General features: G+C 40.4%; 1 protein-coding gene across 2 annotated transcripts in view; it reads left to right on the top strand.

Moving 5' to 3' along the window:
- Positions 1-18,171, top strand: part of TFAP2E (transcription factor AP-2 epsilon) — an 83,572-nt gene that overhangs the window by 52,413 nt on the left and 12,988 nt on the right. Inside the window, exon 5 of one of the 2 annotated variants that reach the window (XM_032228333.1) lies at positions 17,040-17,251. In XM_032228333.1, the coding sequence (XP_032084224.1) occupies positions 17,040-17,251 (212 nt within the window). Of the gene's footprint in view, positions 1-17,022; positions 17,252-18,171 lie in introns of both variants that reach the window. The other variant, XM_032228334.1, reaches the window with a different exon arrangement.

The following is an 18,171-nucleotide window of genomic DNA, read 5'->3' on the forward strand; positions in this document are numbered from 1 at the left end:
AATATGGTGCACACAGGTATCAGTATACTGTAGATTTTTGCTTAGGTGGCAGGCAGGCTCCTGGCCTCACTTTAATATTTTATCAGTTTTCTTTTAATCTTAAAAAAAAAACCCAAAATGGCAGGGAATTGTTCATGTCTTTCAGAAACACTAGAGGCATTTTTAGAAAATAAAAATGGTGGCTGTAATCTAAAGTTTGCTTGGAAGTTTGCCTACAATATGAAAGAGAAAAGAAATAATGTGAAGGTAAGAGGCAGCATTTGAGAGGTGGGGGGGGGGTTTAAAACAGATGGCAGAAAGCAGCTTCCACAGTGTGTCTTTGGGTTTTGTCTCTCATCAGAACTGCAATGACAGCTGTTCCTGCCTTTTGTGCGCTCTCAAAATTCCAGGCCTTTCCAATTCTACATAGAATAAAGATTTAATAAATAAAGATAATCCACTTCTTAATTTTTCAGGCAACTTTCAGCTAATGATATACGTATATTGGGATCTACAGGTCTCCACAATCATGGATGAATTGTTTGATGGAAACATTGGAGTGTCTCCATTAACCACCTTCAAAGCAATTGAATTTAGATCAGTGATATAAAACTTCAGATCTGTTCAATTTGGAAGAAAGGTCTTTTGGCACTTGCTTAAAAGCAACTGAATGTTTGAATGAATTCTATCTGATTCAGTTTTTTGGACTGACCCCAACAATTTAGCAAACCAATTTGCTTTGTTAAAGATTCGAGGGCTGCATAAAGCAGAATAAAATTCTAATTTTCTACTTCTCATTAGCCCAGTTCAAGTCCCATTCATTGGCAGCAGGCAACATAAAAATATGGGATGCAACAACTATCTATTAATCAAATCAAGTTTATTACAATCAAAGACCAGAGAACAGAACAAATAAAAACACTCAAGGAACATCCAGTTAAAAATTCTAGAATAAAATAATAAATAACAGATAAAATCTATATTAAAATCACAATTTGGCATCCAATCTGTCAGTTACACATGGCCTAACTATACTATAGTATCAATCAATTTGGATGCCAAATTATATTTTTATTTGTTCTCTGGTCTTTGACTGGAATAAACTTGATTTGAACTATCTATTACGGTATATTAACTGGAAAGGAATACAATAGTTCTCGACTTGCAATCATTTGTTTAGCAATTGTTTCAAGTTACAACAGCACTACGAAAAGTGACTCACAACTGGTCCTTGCACTTACAACCATTGGAGCATCCTCACAACCACACAATCAAAATTTCGGCATCCAGCAATTAAAAGGTATTTAGGACAGCTGCAGCATTTCAAAGTCATAAAATCAGACACAACTTACTTAACAGCTGTCTGGTTTAGCAATGAAACTAATTATCTGGTCTCAATTCTGGTCCTAAGTTGAGGATCGCCTGTACAATTTACCATTACAATGAGAAGTTCATTTTAGATCGATTTGCTTGGCCAAGTCAACAGCAAACCAGATATCTGTACAAAAAGTCTAAGTTTCATCAGTTTTTAATGCTGGTTTGTTTTTTGGCTGTGCTTGGATGAGTCAATTTTATCGTGTTGTTTGAACTCAGGTCATTTGGTTATTTTATTTATTCCATTAATTTTTTTACATACTTTTGTTTCTCTTTGACTTTTCATGGACTCCTAAAAGTTTATACAAACTGTTGCAAAATTATAAAACTCTCCCTAAGATAAAGATTCCCCTCGGACATATATGCTGGTCATTCCCGACTCTAGGGGGCGGTGCTCATCTCCATTTCAAAGCCGAAGAGCCAGCGCTGTCCGAAAACGTCTTTGTCGTTATGTGGCTGGCATGACTAAATGCTGAAAGTGCCCAGAATGCTGTTACCTTCCCACCAAAGGTGGTCCCTATTTTTCTACTTGCATTTTTAAATGCATTCAAACTGCTAGGTTGGCAGAAGCTGGGACAAGTAATTGGAACTGCTGAACTTGTAACCTTTCTGAACAACAGACTTGGTGTCTTAGCTACTGAGCCACCGTGTCCCTTACTCCCTACCACCAATTAAATCCAGTAACATTCAACACCTTCTTCCTAAAAGGTTCCATGTTCAAAGCCCTCTGAAGAATGGTTAGTGGAGGTTACTGCTAGTGGAGGAAGAAACTGGCCTAGTGGTGAAGATGCTCGTCTCCCACTTGGAAAGTTGAGAGTTCAATCCTAGGTAGGGCAGATGTTTCTCTCCTAGGGCATAAAGGGGAAAAAAAGTATTTGCTGTGAACTCCATGCCTGGCATCAGGAAGGGCATCCTGGACATTAATGCTCAGCTCCATCTCGACTCTACTCCAAATTAAGGGATTAGAGGGTCCTAAAAAAGGATGGGTTTTTTTTAACTGTTAGTGAAGGAAATGAGTGAGAAGAAGATAGTGGAAGAGGAAGATTTGTTTCTGTCTGATCTTCCTTTCGAGATGGTTGCATTCAATTCTGGGTCATTTTTCTTTCTTGTAAATACTGGAAACCAAAGCTCACTTGACCTTTGGAGGCATTCTTCCTCTGTCCCAAACAGAGTGGCCCGTGAGCCCCAAAGCACAAAAATAAAACTTGTTTGACCAGTTTCCCCACGGGAGAAGTCCTGTCACCCTTCTCCAGCAGCTCAGTCCTTCTGATTTCCTTAGGTCTATCTAGGGTGATATTACTGGAACATAGGAAAGTTGGGGAAATGGCTGGCAGGAGAATTCTGGGAGTTGAAGTCCACACATCTTCAAGCTGACATGGTTGAAGATGTGTGGACTTCAACTCCCAGAATTCTCCTGGGAGAATTCTGGGAGTTCTCAGAGAGCAGTAGAAATGCTGCTCTCTATATTTATCTCTCTATGACTATCTATACATGATAAAGCGACAGAAGAAAATTATGTTTTAAAATGAATTCATCAAAAGAAAGATAGCATCAAGATCACGTGCTGCTTTATACTCCACTGATAAGGCCATACTTGGAATACTGCATCCAGTTGTGGTCACCATGACCCAAAAAAGATGTTAAGATTCTAGAAAGAGTGCAGAGAAAAGCAACAAAGATGATTGAGGAAACTAAGGGCTAACCCATACAATGGATGTTTGTGGGAATTAGGTATGCCTAGTCTAGCGATGAGAAGAACTCGGGGTAACATGATAGCAGTCTTCCAATATTTGAAGTCACAGAAAAGAAGCCGTCAATCTATTCTTCAAAACACTTGAGGGCAGGACAAGAAGTAATGGATGGAAGCTTATCAAGGAGAGTAGCAACCTGGAATTAAGGAGAAATTTCCTGACAGTGAGAACAATTAACCAGAAGAACAACTTGCCTTCAGAAGTTGTGGGTACTCCAACACTGGAGGCTTTTAAGAAGAGATTGGACAGCCATTTGTATGGAGTGGTACAGGGTCTCCTGCATGAGCACGGGATTGGACTCCAAGGTCCCTTCCAAGACCTCCAAGGTCCCTTCCAACTCTGTGTTCCTGTTGTCAATATTTCAGGTCTGTTATGTCAACATTTCAGGTCTGTTGAAAAAGGCACATTTCAAACATCTCTGAAACTAACAAAGAAGGGGCTAACTAAACTCCAGTGGCAAGTGGTTCCAGTGATTAGAGCTTTCCTGGGATCTGAACGTAAATGCACCTTCTGCACCTGGTTAGATCATCAGATGTGATAAGCTTCTAGTAAGCAGGTTTTATTGTTATGGAAGAATTCTGCAAGCTGGAATCTAGCATTCGGCAAGCTTTCTTCCTCCTTGGCTGCGTGACATTTGTCCTACCTGTTTGGCTCCTTCCTTTCCCCCCTGCCCCCTCCCCCAAGCACCTGAGATATTTGAGGGATGCAGGAAACGATGTTACCTTCCCACTTCAAAAGAGGAGGCTTCAGCTCTTTTGGTCGCAACCTCAGATTACAGCTTTTAGATAAGGAGAGCAAATTTGAGAAAAACAGAAGCAAAACCCTTCAGGGAAAAGGAGAAATTGCAGAGGACAGGCTGAAATATGGCCGAGGCCATTGACCTCTGCAGACCCTGCCATAAATACCTTCCATGCCAGCAAAAGGGAGGCAGGTGAACTCTGGGCTGCTAGGGAGCAGAGAGGGGTTACGTGGGGGATCAAAAAGAAAAAGTCAAGGCAGCAGCTGCCACTAAGCAATTGAAACCTCAATTCTGTTCAATGTGCATGGCCTGCTTTGCATTGCAGTTTTAAGGCAGTCCCAAAGGTGCTTTTTCAGGAGGGAACTGGACTTTCTTCTTTCTTTGATGACATTTCGCTTCTCATCCAAGAAGCTTCTTCAATTCTGATGTTTGGTTTGGTTTAAGCTCTGAAGAAGCTTCTTCGAGTCTGACCTTTGGTTTAAGGCAGTGGTTCACAACCATGCTGACTTTAAGATGCTTGAGCTTCATCTCCCAGAATTCTTCAGCCAGTTGAGAAAACATTGGTTAGGAAAAGCTGCCTGTGTTGGATGATAGACCTTCTGACATGAACATAACCCATCCATATTTTCTATCTCCCCCATGATGGTAGCAAGGGATACCCCAATTAACAGGTAAAACTCCAGTCCAGTGTAGCCTTTTTTGGGAGGGGCTATTTATATGCATATGTATTTAAATATATTGTGAGGTGGCTCAGTAGCTAAGACGCTGAGCTTGTTGATCAGAAGGTCAGCAGTTCGGCGGTTCGAATCCCTAGCGCCGTGTAATGAAGTGAGCTCCCATTACTTGTCCCAGTTTCTGCCAACCTAGCAGTTTCAAAGCATGTGAAAATCCAAGTAGAAAATATAGGGACCACCTTTGGTGGGAAGGTAACAGCGTTCCGTGCGCCTTTGGCATTTAGTCCACATGACCACAGAGACGTCTTCGGACAGTGCTGCTCTTCGGCTTTGAAACAGAGATGGGCACAAGGTTCCCCCAGGGAATGACTAGCATGTATGTGCAAGGGGAATTTTTCCCTTTACCTATTTAAACATATTATTGATAAAATATACATCCTGCACCTTTCAGTTTTGTTTTAAGAATAAACCCCAAAACCCAGTTTAAAACTCAAAAAGGATAGCAAGTAGAAGCAAGGCTGTTTCATTCTCCCCACTCCGTCCCCATGAATTCTTTCATCATCTCCTGTTGCTGCTGCTTTGTTCCAAATCACCCCCAAAGCAGCCCTTCTGTGAAACAGCAGCTGGCATCTCACGTGCAACTTTGTGCCATGGATTTGTGCATCGTTTTAGGATCCTTTTGCAAACTAGATTTGGGGTGGGGAGTTGTCGGGCACCCAAAATTGCTTAGGGAAGCAGCAGCAGAGTAGAGAGCATGTTAAGCTGCTAGATAGAAGTGGATGGAAAAAGGATCTGATGGGTGTATGCAGATATTTATAAGTGGCTCTGTACAGCCCTTTCATCTGCTTCCCTATCAGAGTGCTGCAGTGGTTGGGGCTGCGCACGTTCATGTGGTGGACGCCCGGCCCCGTTGCACCGTACTGGTTGCAATGGGATCCGGAACCCACCACTGGAAGGTAACAGAGCTCCATGATATAATGCTGACTACTTGATGGCGGAAATGTCTTCAGACAGCGCTGGCTCAATGGCCTCGAAACAGAGATGAGCACTGTCCCCTACAGTTAGCAATGACTAACGACTATGCGTAAATCCCGCAGGATCTCCTTTACCTTTTTTACATAGATCAGCATATTGTAAAGGAACCGCGTTCAATCATTAGGAAGCAATCTTAAATGTAAAACACTAAAAATTGTAAAAGTAAAAAGCTGAATATATGTACAGTGCATGGGGGCGTGATGAATTGCGGTTAAACACTCTAAGTTTGTCAGGTGGAAAGCTGACAGCCTGGGTTCGAGACCTGAGCACCGCATGACAGAGTGAGCTCCCATTACTTGCCCTGGCTCCTACCCACCTATCAGTTCGAAAGCATGCAAATGCGAGTAAATAAATAGGTACAACTTCAATGGGAAGGAAAAAGCTTTCTTGCGCCTCAGCGTATAACCCTGTGGGAGATGAGCACACACACTCTAGAGTCAAGACACGAGTGGATAGGGGAAACATTTACCTTTAGGTAGAGTACATAAGAGATATAAAAAGTGAAATTGTGTTATATTTGTTATATTAAGTGTGAGAGAGAGAAAGAGAGAGGAGGAGACTTCTTTTGTGCCTTTGAGGCAGTGTTGACTCCTGGCGGCTGCCCTGACTAGTCCTACAGTTTTCTTGGCAAAATTTTGGAAGTTGTTTGCCATTGGTTGCTACCTAGAGCTGAAAGAGAATGACTGAGTCTAAGGTCACCCAGCTGATTTCATGCCTAAGGGGAGACTAGAATTTACCATCTCCAGGTTTCTACCCTGATGCTTTAATCACTACACCAATATTTCTCTCTCTCTCTCTCTCCCTCTCTCTCTCTCTCCTTCCCTTCGTCCCTCCCTTCCTCATAAAATGTATAAAATAAATCAAATCTAAAGTATATAATCTAATATAGTTGTGGGAATCAAATAATTTAACAACGGGTTCTCCTGAAGTGGTAAAAACTGGCTAAATCCCACTACTGATCTAATAATATTTTTTAGACAGAAAAGGTGTCAAACATGTAAATCTCTTTTCCAAATAGAAGGCAGGCTAATAGAACCAAGCTATTCCTGAGGACACCCTTACTTCCTTTCCAAAACATTTGTCAGCAAGCAACACATCTATGCCTTCATCCCAAACCAACTCTTTGGAGGAGAAATGAGATCCTTTGATGGAATCAGGAGGACTGTTGAGATAGCAAAACTGGTTGCTGGTGGCAGGTCAGGATTAAAACTAGGATCTGCCGTTGCCATCACTACCCATCAGTGGCTCTTACTTTTAAAAATTAGGAATGTGGTAAGAGAAGACTGTCAGGAGCAAATAACCAGGAGCATTCATTGAGTTCAGAGCACAGAACAGTTTATTAAGTGCATTATAGTACGATAATAGAATAATCTTGTCAACTAATGGTCAAAGCTAAATTGGTGCTAGGTAAGGGTCAACAGAATTCATGGAAGCTGGACTTAGGTCTTTTGTGGCCCTGCAATGATTCCAAACTGATGACATGTTTAAGTGGGCTTAAGTGGGCCCGCCTTCCAACTCAGCCTCTTCTACAGATCCTAAAAACCTAATAGAAGCCACAATGACATCACACATGCCATGATATCCTCCTACGAATGGCATGAATTATGCAATGCACAAATAACATAATTTGTGTCATTTGGGCACCGATGTCATGACCTCTGTGACATCATTTCCCTGCCATTTCCCTCTGGGTTGCAGAAAATAAGCTGCCAATTAGATTAGATCTGGATTGCTTTACTTCCATCGCAGGAAATGTGTAAGTTATGAACTACTTCATACATATGTTAAACTGGCAGAATAAGGTCTGATGCTTTTTCATACATAATGACATTAAACAATTAAAATGAATAAGGAAGGGGTTCTAGAACAAGGTAAGCCAAGGCGGCCTATAAAAAGGTAGCGACTGAGAGGTTTCAATTGCACTTCCCAAGGCCAATAAACTTCAAAGCAGCCAAACAGGTTTTCTTGACTTGCTATGACCTATCTAATAGCTATGGGGGGGGGAAACATAATTTGAATCTTCCTTCAAATATATGTGCCTAGAAATTGGATTATTCATAAGGTATCGCCCTATAAATTCCATTTGTCAAAACAATTGACAAGACACATTATCTGTTGCTTTGAAATTAAATTCTGCTCCAGATGTTTTATGCTGGGATTCAAAAGAAACTCAGGAATAAATGGGTCCTTAGTCTTGATGTCTGATTGGCCTTGTTTGGGCCTGGAAGGAAGTAAACCAAAGAGAATCGAGGTGGGACAAACTGAGTTTGTTTCTGAAGCTTTCTCATTTTCCCAGGCTGCCTTCATGTTTTGCTAATACCAAATTCCTTCTCCAAAGTCATCTCAGTGCTCCTCTGCAGCACCCACAGTTTCCTCCATAGGTTTTAATACATTAGAATGTATTAGGTTTATGTATTAGGTTTAAAATATTTACATTTCATCTTTCCATTCATTTCAGTCCAATATTGTTGCTTAACTTACTTAACCCATGCATAAAACCATCTGTAATTAAACAAGGAAAAAACCAAAATACCATCAAAGCCAACAGGAATAAACAGGGTTACAGAGCCTGTAGAGACAGACTTTGTGTAGTTTTCTTCACTTGATTCCCACATTCCCAAACATATGTGTGTGAGAGAGACTGGGGGAGGGGGAGGAAGAGGGAGGGGAGGAGGAGAGAGAGGAGGATAGAGAGGAGAGAGAGAAAAAGAGGGAGGGAGAGGGAGGGAGAGGGAGGGGAGAGAGAGGGAGTGGGGAGGAGAGGAGGAGAGAGAGGGAGAGAAAGGGAGGAGGGTAGAGGGAGGAGAGAGAGAGAAAGGGAGGAGTGGGAGGGGGGAGGGGGAGGACAGAGAGAGAGAGAGAGACAGAGAGACCCAAATAGACCAGACAAGAGAAATGACTAGATTCCACTTTATTATAAGGCTACATTAAAAGAATCCCTTCAAATCAGACAATACAAATCTCTTGCCATCTCTTTTTACTACATGATTAATTAGGATGGATCCTTTCTAAGTTTCTCTCTTTGCCTGTTAGTCACTTGTGGGCTCCCCCAACTTTTATCTGATCCTTCCTAGGGAGCATCTCATCCCACAGTCTCCCCGAGTCATTCCCACATACTATTACATTGCATGCGCATGTGATATGGATACATGTGCAAACAGGGTGGAACTTGGATTGCACGGCTGCAACCACCATCTTGCGTGTGTTAGTTCATTCCTTTCTGTGGATGCCACTGGGGCGTAGCCTGTTGGAGTGTTGTCTCGTGTCAAGAGTGCCCAAAAGTACATTGCGTTACTCATGTGCCCAGGCTCTGGATAAGAAAGTAGAGAATCTCTACCATACTTTTCATACTTTGCTAAAAAGGACTCTAGCACACACCGCTACTAAACATAACCAATAATGTTCCATTTTCTCTCTCCAAAAGAAGCACCTAAAATAGAATCCATATCTAAATATTTCTTTAAAATTGTGCATGAAAAGGAATTAGCAATTCTAAAAGCTCAGTATACCTTGGGATCTTAGGTAGTCCTCAGCTTACGACCTCAAATTGAGACCATGGTTGTTGAGCAAATCACTGCAGTGATGCCATCTTGGAGTAAATCTGGCTTTTTCTGGTGACTTCGCCTGCCAGAAGTCGGATGAGAAGGAGGTCACAAATGGCCATCACATGACATCTATTCTCTGCCTCCTGAGTCCCAGCTGATCGGGAGGAAATGGAGATTTTTCCAGTATCCTTCCCCTGCCATGCCCACCAAGACACGCCCACAGAACCGGTAGTAAAAAAAATTGAATCCCACCACTTGGTCAGTTGTAAGGGTAAGAACTGGTTGTAAGTCACATTTTTCAGTGCCACTTTAATTTTGAAGGTCACTAAATGAATGGTTGCAAGTTGAGAACTACCTGTAGTTTTAAACTCTTTTTTTAAAAAACAAACAAACATCTTTTTATAGCATCAAATTAATTAGCCGGGGGGGGTGGGGGAGAGAATTGCATTCTACAGTTAACAAAATATTGTTTTGTAATTAGGAGAGCAAGGGAAAAGACTATCTCAAAAACAAAACAACTCCAAAAATTTGATCCATTTCTGGGCTCTTTGAGCGATTCACATTTTGACCGACTGTACGAATGTTGTGGCTGCAAATCAGTCTGTAGATATATCCTTCCAATTTTGGATAGTAATTATTTTAACCATACCTATGCACAGAACAATTACAATATCTGAAATTTAAATACAGGGAATCTATCCTACAAAATACAGATTTCCTTTATGTACAATTGATCTAAAATTATATTATCATTATGATTATTATTATTGTTGCTGTTCTTGTTGTTGTTATTTAAATCTATTTTTCACCTATCTCTCTGTGGAGCTACTTTATCTGTTTACAATAATAAAAAGGAAGAAAATGAAAGGAGTGTAAACAGAAGTAAAATAATAGTACCATAAAATAAACAATGGAAAAGGAACATGAGACTACATCAATATTTATAGTCCTATACATTTCAACTCTGAATGTGGTATGCAAAATCAAAGTCCAGACCATGTGAATTAATATTTCAATTCCTGAACTGCATCTTCAATAAGCAATAACCCTTATTAAACATTCCCTTGAATATCCAGAATATGTGAAAGAATTTTTCTGCTGTGTTAACCTCACTTAAGATAAAAGGAAATGACTTTCCTATACTTTTAAAGCAACCTTCCGCTGGTTTAATAAAAACAGAATGTTGTTATTACAATGGCTGTGTAGGGAGGGGGTTCATATCCATCCTATCAACTTCCTTCAACTTCTTAAGAAAAAGATCACTGCTTTAGGAACCTTCAAAAGGCCATGGGATTTCAGAAGGAGATCAAAGCAAAACAATCTGAATAAAAGGGACTTAAATAATATAGGAAGAAGAATTCTCAGGGAAATCAAAATCAGTTCTAAGTTCTACAAACATTTTAATACAGCCCTATCAGAACAAAGTTGATCCAAAATAATGAGATTATCAAAAACCCAATTAACCCTAATACTGATAGGACTTTAACAACTATTGTTTATCTTATTTCCATTGTGTTTCTATTTAATATACAAGCTGATAATCTAGCATTGTCCAGGTATTTATTTATAGCGGGGAAACGTCAGGACATAATTTCTAATGTTGGATTTTTCCCCTTACCAGAGGGAGCCCCCTTGTGGAGTACCGTGAAGCTATTACCATGGCAACTCCACTGCGCTGTACAATAGAAGCCATTTTATGACAGTACAGTAGAATCCATTTTAAGGCACAACAAGCTGTATCTTAATGGAACACACACCAAGAGGGGTTTTAAGGGTGTCTTATCCCCACAGTATTTTTTTCCAGAGTGTAAGTCATCTGTGTACCAAGTTTGGTTGAAATTGCTTGAAGCGTTCCAGATTTACTCAGGTAAACAAAGCTTCAAAACACAACCAAAAGCTCAAATTGTTAACTGAATTATTTGACTAAGATAACTTTAATCTTTTTTAAATCGTCTTTCCGTTGAATTCTTATTTAATATATTGTGAAATTTGCCAGTTGTGAGAATTTCTAGGCATCAATACCCAGGTAAATAAAGCATCACAATGCACCCTAACTAAATTTAATTTAATTGGTTGACTAAAACAATATTAATCTGCTTAATGTCTGTGGAGATGCTTAGTCATAGTTGGATGAGAAGCAATACGCCTTCAAAGAAAAACCAGAAAGTCCAGTTGCCTCTGCAAAAAGCACCTTTGGGACATTTTAATCAGCTTGTTTATCTTCTTTCTGTTGTGTCCCTATATACTATGTGGTAAATTTACCACTTGTGAGAGTTTCTAGGAATATATTTCCAGGTAAACAAAGCATAAGCATAAATCTCTATAAAACATACCATACCATTCTTCTGCTTTCCCTGTTATAGATCTGAAGGAACTTGGCAACAACTTTTCAGACTAACAAAATCTTATTAAAAGACATGGGTTCATTTAATCAGAGGCATGGATTGTCGATTCTGATGTAGGATTTAAATTGGCATAAGAGAAAAAGAAAGGAAGGGAAGACTGGTTAATTATGCCGATACAGGTTATTTGTGAGACAGATTATAAATATTTTATCAATTAATGATTGTAGCAGTGAAATACCATTGCAATCTGACCCAATATCTGCTTAATAATACTGATAATGTATGGTCTCTGGTCTATGACTGTAATACATTCTGATTGATTGATAACAATAATATTTCATTTTTTCCACAATGATTAATTAGAGCTCTGCAATAAAGTATTTTACAAAGTTCAAATTTTATCATCCACCATTATGAGCTTTTAATAATTTTAGGATTTCTGATAGTTCCAGCAAGAACTATTAAAATAAAAAAAAGAATATTCTTGACAGATTTAGTCCAGAAGGAGACATACTATTACTAACCAGATGTGTTTACAGATAATTCAAAACATATCAATTCAGAATATATTTAAAACATGGGACAGATCCATAACACCTGTTTCAGAAACTTCCAAAAATGCCATAGCAAAAGTTTCCACAGCGTTCAAAAAACTGGTGGCTGCTGGATTCTATCTGCTTTGAATTAAAGGAATTATATCAGTTACAAATCTAATATGATATTATTATAATCTGGATTGTATATAAACCCAATTTGAACTGCGCTCATGATAACTGAAAGTACAAGCAGTAAAGCAGTAGCCAAAGTAGCTATTAAAATCTTAAACACTCAAACTGATTAAAGAACTAGGTTGAAATTGAAATCAAGTCAGGTCTTCATCCAGTTTAAGGAAGGTGAAAATTCGTATTTGGAAATGTGCAAATGTGCATCAGGATCTACATATCAAGGAAATATGCATGCATTAAGATAAACTGAGTTATTCAAATATTGCATTTTAGGAGAAGTTACAAATGACAAATGAAGTTGGTTTTATTTTAAAGGGTCTTTTAAATTTCATGAAACAAGCAAAAAGCATTACAAGATTTTTAAAGTGCAGCTTGTAATTTTTTTTAAAAAAGCACACCAGGGAAATTCACCTGAAAACTATGTACAAAAATGCAGGATCCTGTGGCATTATTATTTTTCTTGGCAAAAGCTGTATATTAGGCAAAATCACAAACCAAATGGGCATGTTAAAAGAATTATGCACAGTATGACCTAACAATGACCTAATCCTCAAGTTATGACTACAACTGAGACAAGAATTTTGGTTGCTAAGCAAGGCAGTAGTTAAGTGAATCACTGCAATTCAGGGAATCCTGTGGTCATTGCGAATCTGGCTTCCCCCATTGACTTAGCAAGTCAGAAGCCAGCTGGGGAGGTCGCAAGTAACAATCATATGATCTTAGCATGTTGCAACCATTGTACATACATGCGGCTTGCCAAGTGCCCGAATTTTGATCATGTGATTGTGGAGATGCTGTGACAGTCAAAAATGCGGGGAACAGTTGCATGTCACTTTTTTGAGTGCTGTGGTAACTTTGAAAAATTCACTAAATGAATGGTCATAAGTTGAAGATGTCTGAAGTGCATACTTTAAAAAACAAACTGAAGGAGGATTCAGTGAAGAGGTGGTATTCAGCCTGTTCGTACCGGTTCGCCCAAACCAGTGGCAGAAATTTTGCCCATTCGGCGAACTGGTATTGATGACCGCTGGCCACGCCCCCAAACTGCTCCTTCTGTCACCAGTTGCTCACCCTGCCCACCTGCTCACCATTCGCTTGCCCCCACTCTTTGCATACTGGCTCTCAAAGTGGCTGCAGGTCGCTGAAAAGTCCTCCGGTCGGCGAAAAAGTGGCTGCCATTGCCATCTTCTTCGCGCATGTGCATCCCATTGCCTTGCAAATCCACTTGGGCATGAACTTGAATGATGTCAAGTTGGCCATGCCCACTCAGTCACATGCCCCCCCACCTAGCCACGCCCACCAAACCGGTAATGAGAATTTTTGAATCCCACCACTGGTGGGAAAGGAAGACAAACCACAACTGACATATTTCTTCCTCCTAGTCTGAGCCAATGTGAAAATATTAGGTATGATTCTTGCGCCCCAAAAGGGGGTTTGCTTTGAAACCAACATTCTTTCTCTACCATTCATATAAGCAACCCTGGTTGGGAAGCCACGTGACCTGGACACTGTCTTAAATTCTTAATTCATACTTGTGATGAGCTTATGAATTCACAATGGTACATTTTATTGGCTGGAAAATGAGTCACGCCACTTAATCAGATATCTATCCTTTGCTGTGTAAGAACTCTAGGTTATGTAAGTTGTTTTTGTAAAACTGATCGTACGTTCCCAGGCATCACATACTATACATGACGTAGAACTTGGCAACTTTAAAATGAGTGGATTTCAACTCCTGGAATTCCTTATGCTGGCTAAGGAATTGTGGGAGTTGAAGTCAGAAACATGGCAAGTTTGAGAAACACTGAAGTGGAGGAAAAGAACTTTTGTTCCTGATCTTGTTGTCAAAACAAATTAAAGGTACCTCTTTGTTTGTTTTTTTATAATCAAAAGAGAGGATTTGTACAGCTGGATGTTCCAAAGTTTTATAGCATAATAAAAAAAGTTTTAAGAGAGCTATGGGGTCCTGGGTGCTCTCTGAGCTTGATGGTTTTCTTGCAGACATTTAATTATCAAAGTAGATAATATCATTCGAGCTAGAAGGAAGTGGGATTTGCTCTTATTTTTATATACTACCATGTTTCCCCGAAAATAAGACAGGGTCTTATTTTCTTTTGATCCCTGAAATAAGCACTTGGCCTTATTTTTGGGGAGGTCTTATTATTTTTGATGTGTAGGAGGCGATGAGCTGCTCCTCATGGCTGCTGCTGTGTTGCAATATTTTCAGGGAGGGCTTATTTTCAGGGAAACAGGATAGTGTTGGTAGAAGTATTCTCGATGTTTCTTTGATGGTTCTTTGGTGGTTTTAAGAAAGTTTTTGCCAGAAATTAAATAATAAGAATTACTTGGACTTATTCATTTATTGTCCATATGTTGTATTTTTCTTTCCAAAGAAGCTTATGCAAGTTGCCCATCATTTCATCCCATAAAAGCCCCCTGAGATACATTGGGGTGAAAAGCAGTGGCCTGAAGTGTGCAATTTGATCCTGGGCTTCCTTGTCACTCTGAGTTCAATGCTAAGGTGCTACTTGGATGCCAATGGGGTTGGTGGAGTTCTTGTAATCCAAAGGAGGTCTGTTCAGATTAAGTCAAGCCATTCATATTCAGCAATTAGCTTGGCAATTTGAGTGAATTGAGTTCCATAGCTTGTGGTCCCTTGGCAGGTGTGGATGTCCCGAACCTTTCTCCCCTTCTTCTTCACTCAATTCAGTTCAGTTCAGTTCACTTTATTTGTATGCCGCCCTTTTCCCTGGCGGGACTCAGGGCGGCTCACAGTTCAAAAGGGGTGGGGGAAGGACAAACAATTTACAACATAAAAGCATTACATCATTTAAGAACTCAACAGTCATACAATTCGAGTAGGGGTTAGAATCTTTAACCCCAGGCCAGCCGGGATAGCCAGATTTTAAGTGCGGCGCGGAAGGTCTGGAGGGTGGTGAGGGTCCGGATCTCCACGGGGAGTTCGTTCCAGAGGGTCGGAGCAGCCACCGAGAAGGCTCTCCTCCGAGTAGTTGCCAGTCTACACTGGCTGGCTGATGGAATTTGGAGGAGGCCTAATCTATGCGATCTTATCGGTCTAGTGGAGGTGATTGGCAGTAGGCGGTCTCTCAAGTACCCAGTTCTCCAAGTTCTCCACTCAATAGCTGCCATTGTTATTTCCTTGACCCCACAAAGTAAGGATAAGAAGCTTCACCTCCCTACATACACACCCTATGAGGTTAAGAAAGTTCACGTTCTCAGTTTGTCTTATGACAGGGGTCTCCAACCTCGGCAACGTTAAGCCTGGTGGACTTCAACTCCCAGAATTCCCCAGCCAGCAAATCAGATTTGTGTCATTCCCAACTGGTCTCCGTCAAACAAAATTGGGCGGAGAAGGGGAGTAGAAATTGGATTCACTTAATGATTGTGATGAACAGCCATGGTAAAACGGTCATAAAATCAGGCACATCTCATATAATGACTGCATTGCTTAATGACATAAGTTTGGAAACCAATTGTGATTGGAAGTTGAGGATGAGCTGTAGATTGTTTTACTGTCTTGCAAATAGTAACCGAGTGACCTGCCATATTGAAAGACCCTGCAAATCTGGGTGGTCAACTAGGGCCCCTTTATGACTGATGGACTTCAATTCCATGTAGGTTCATGTTGAATTCTGGGAGTTGAAGTCCATAGTTCATAAAGCAGCTGCAGTTGCCCTCCACTGCACCAGATCATTCTTCTTAGACACCCTGGAATTTTGTCCCCAAATCCTACTTTGATGTAAATTATACCATGTAATTTAACTCTGATATGAGTCACTAGAACATAGGAATGGTGTATTTCTGTCACAGTGGCATGTCGATCTACATAAGTTGAAGATGAGAAATAGTATTAACTGAAGTTTTTTCTAGGTTGTCAATCTCCTTCAGCTCCAGGGATGTCCACAGGCCACATTCAAAAAAGTCAAGAGGGTAGCCACAAGTGCCACATCTATGGATACCCCTGCTGAGCCCCAACCAGACAAGACTCATGAGGCTCATGAGAATTGCAATCCATCCACAACTGGAGGACTAATATTGTCTCATCGCTCAGAAACTGGCAAATAGCAATTGAGTTAATTGGGATTGATAAATATTATTGGAATATATTCCAATAATATTTGAATCTCAAAAAAAATCCACTCATTCTGCTGTAAAACCAATAAAATTTGTTTTTAGAGGCAATGATCTTATATTAGACATGACTTCTCTGCCAAATGTGTCTCCTTTTCCAGTTTTGAAAAATCTCTTTTAGAAGTTTATTTTACGTTGAAAAGGTATTCAATGTTTACTCTTTGTCTTTGTTCTTACTAGTTAACACTGGTCTTTCTCACAATCATTTTTCAACGTTAAACATTTATAAAAACAAAGGTGAGAGGTTGGACATCTTAAAGACTTTATGTCTCCACTACTGGCAAAAATGTTGATGAATTGGAATGATCTTGCTGAAGAATTGTTCTCCATACCCATGTTTCCCCAAAAATAAGACAGGGTGTTATTTTCTACTGACCCCCGAAATAAGCGCTTGGCTTTATTTTTGGGGAGGTCTTATTATTTTTGGGGTGCAGGAGGCAGCGAACGTGGTCACCTCATGTGTGCTGCTGTGTTGCAATATTTTTTGGGGAGGGCTTATTTTAGTGCATGTGTTCCAAAGCCCTATTGGGCTTATTATCCGGGGAGGTCTTATTTTGGGGAAAATAGGGTATTAAATCTGGTCTGATGCCCTAGTTAGGATTCTTATTCCATGGCTGTGTTATTATGGCTCCTTAATCCTAAATGAACCCATGTTTCGTTATAGCTGTCACTCCTTCATTCTTTGTTTGTTCTGATCTTCTAGTGCCCATCCCTTCGAAGGCCAATGGGACCACCATCTCTTCCCTGACCATGAACAAGGACACCCTGATAGGAGGAGTGACCAATCCAAACGAAGTCTTCTGCTCCGTTCCTGGACGATTGTCCCTCCTCAGCTCCACCTCCAAGTACAAAGTGACAGTCGGTGAAGTTCAGAGGAGACTCTCACCCCCAGAATGTCTCAATGCTTCTCTCCTTGGTGGTGTCCTTCGGCGGTAGGAATTCACAATATCCATTTGTTTCATTTGTTAAATTGTGATTGAAGGGTGTCTGTTTCCACAGTCGTGAATTTGCGATGGATGACATATAAACTGAATAAATAAGTAATTAAAAAACAAATGAGAAGCTGTTCAGCCAAAGTATCTTGGTAAAATCTTACCCAGAACAAATTGCTCGCAGGTTTACAGGCCTTTATAGGACTATATAGATAGTCCTAGGGCCTAGACAAGGGATGCAGTGGCTCAGTGGCTAAGATGCTAAGTTTGTCGATCAGAAAGGTTGGCAGTTTGACAGTTCGAATCCCTAGTGCTGCATAATGGAGTGAGCTCTTGTTACTTGTCCCAGCTTCTGCCAACCTAGCAGTTTGAAAGCATGTAAAAAATGCAAGTAGGAAAATAGGAACCACTTTTGGTGAGAAGGTAACAGTGTTCCGTGCACCTTCGGCATTGAGTCATGCTGGCCACATGACCATGGCGACGTCTTCGGACAGCGCTGGCTCTTCGGCTTTGAAATGGAGATGAGCACCACCCCCTAGAGTGGGGAACGACTAGCACATATGTGTAAGGGGACCGTTACCTTTACAGTATATAGGTAGTCCTAGGACCTAAACTTACAAGTGTAATTGAACCCAGTATTACAATCATAAGTTGTGGTGTCCAACAGTGAGTCACCACGTGATCGTGCCTGATTTTACAACCTTCTTTGCAGTGGTCATTAAGCAAACACCATAGTCATTAAGTGAACTCCACAGTTATTTAATGAGCATCAGAATTGTTAAATGGATTCATTTGACTCAGTGGGCATTTTTTTGCTAGAAACTGGAAGCAAACATTGGAAATTGGCAAGAAACACCCAAAAGTGCAGTCACTTGACCATGGGACATTGCAAACAGATGTATATGGAAGATGATTGCCAA

The sequence above is a fragment of the Thamnophis elegans genome, chromosome 12 (genome assembly GCF_009769535.1).
Source record: "Thamnophis elegans isolate rThaEle1 chromosome 12, rThaEle1.pri, whole genome shotgun sequence".
Lineage (NCBI taxonomy): Eukaryota > Metazoa > Chordata > Lepidosauria > Squamata > Colubridae > Thamnophis > Thamnophis elegans.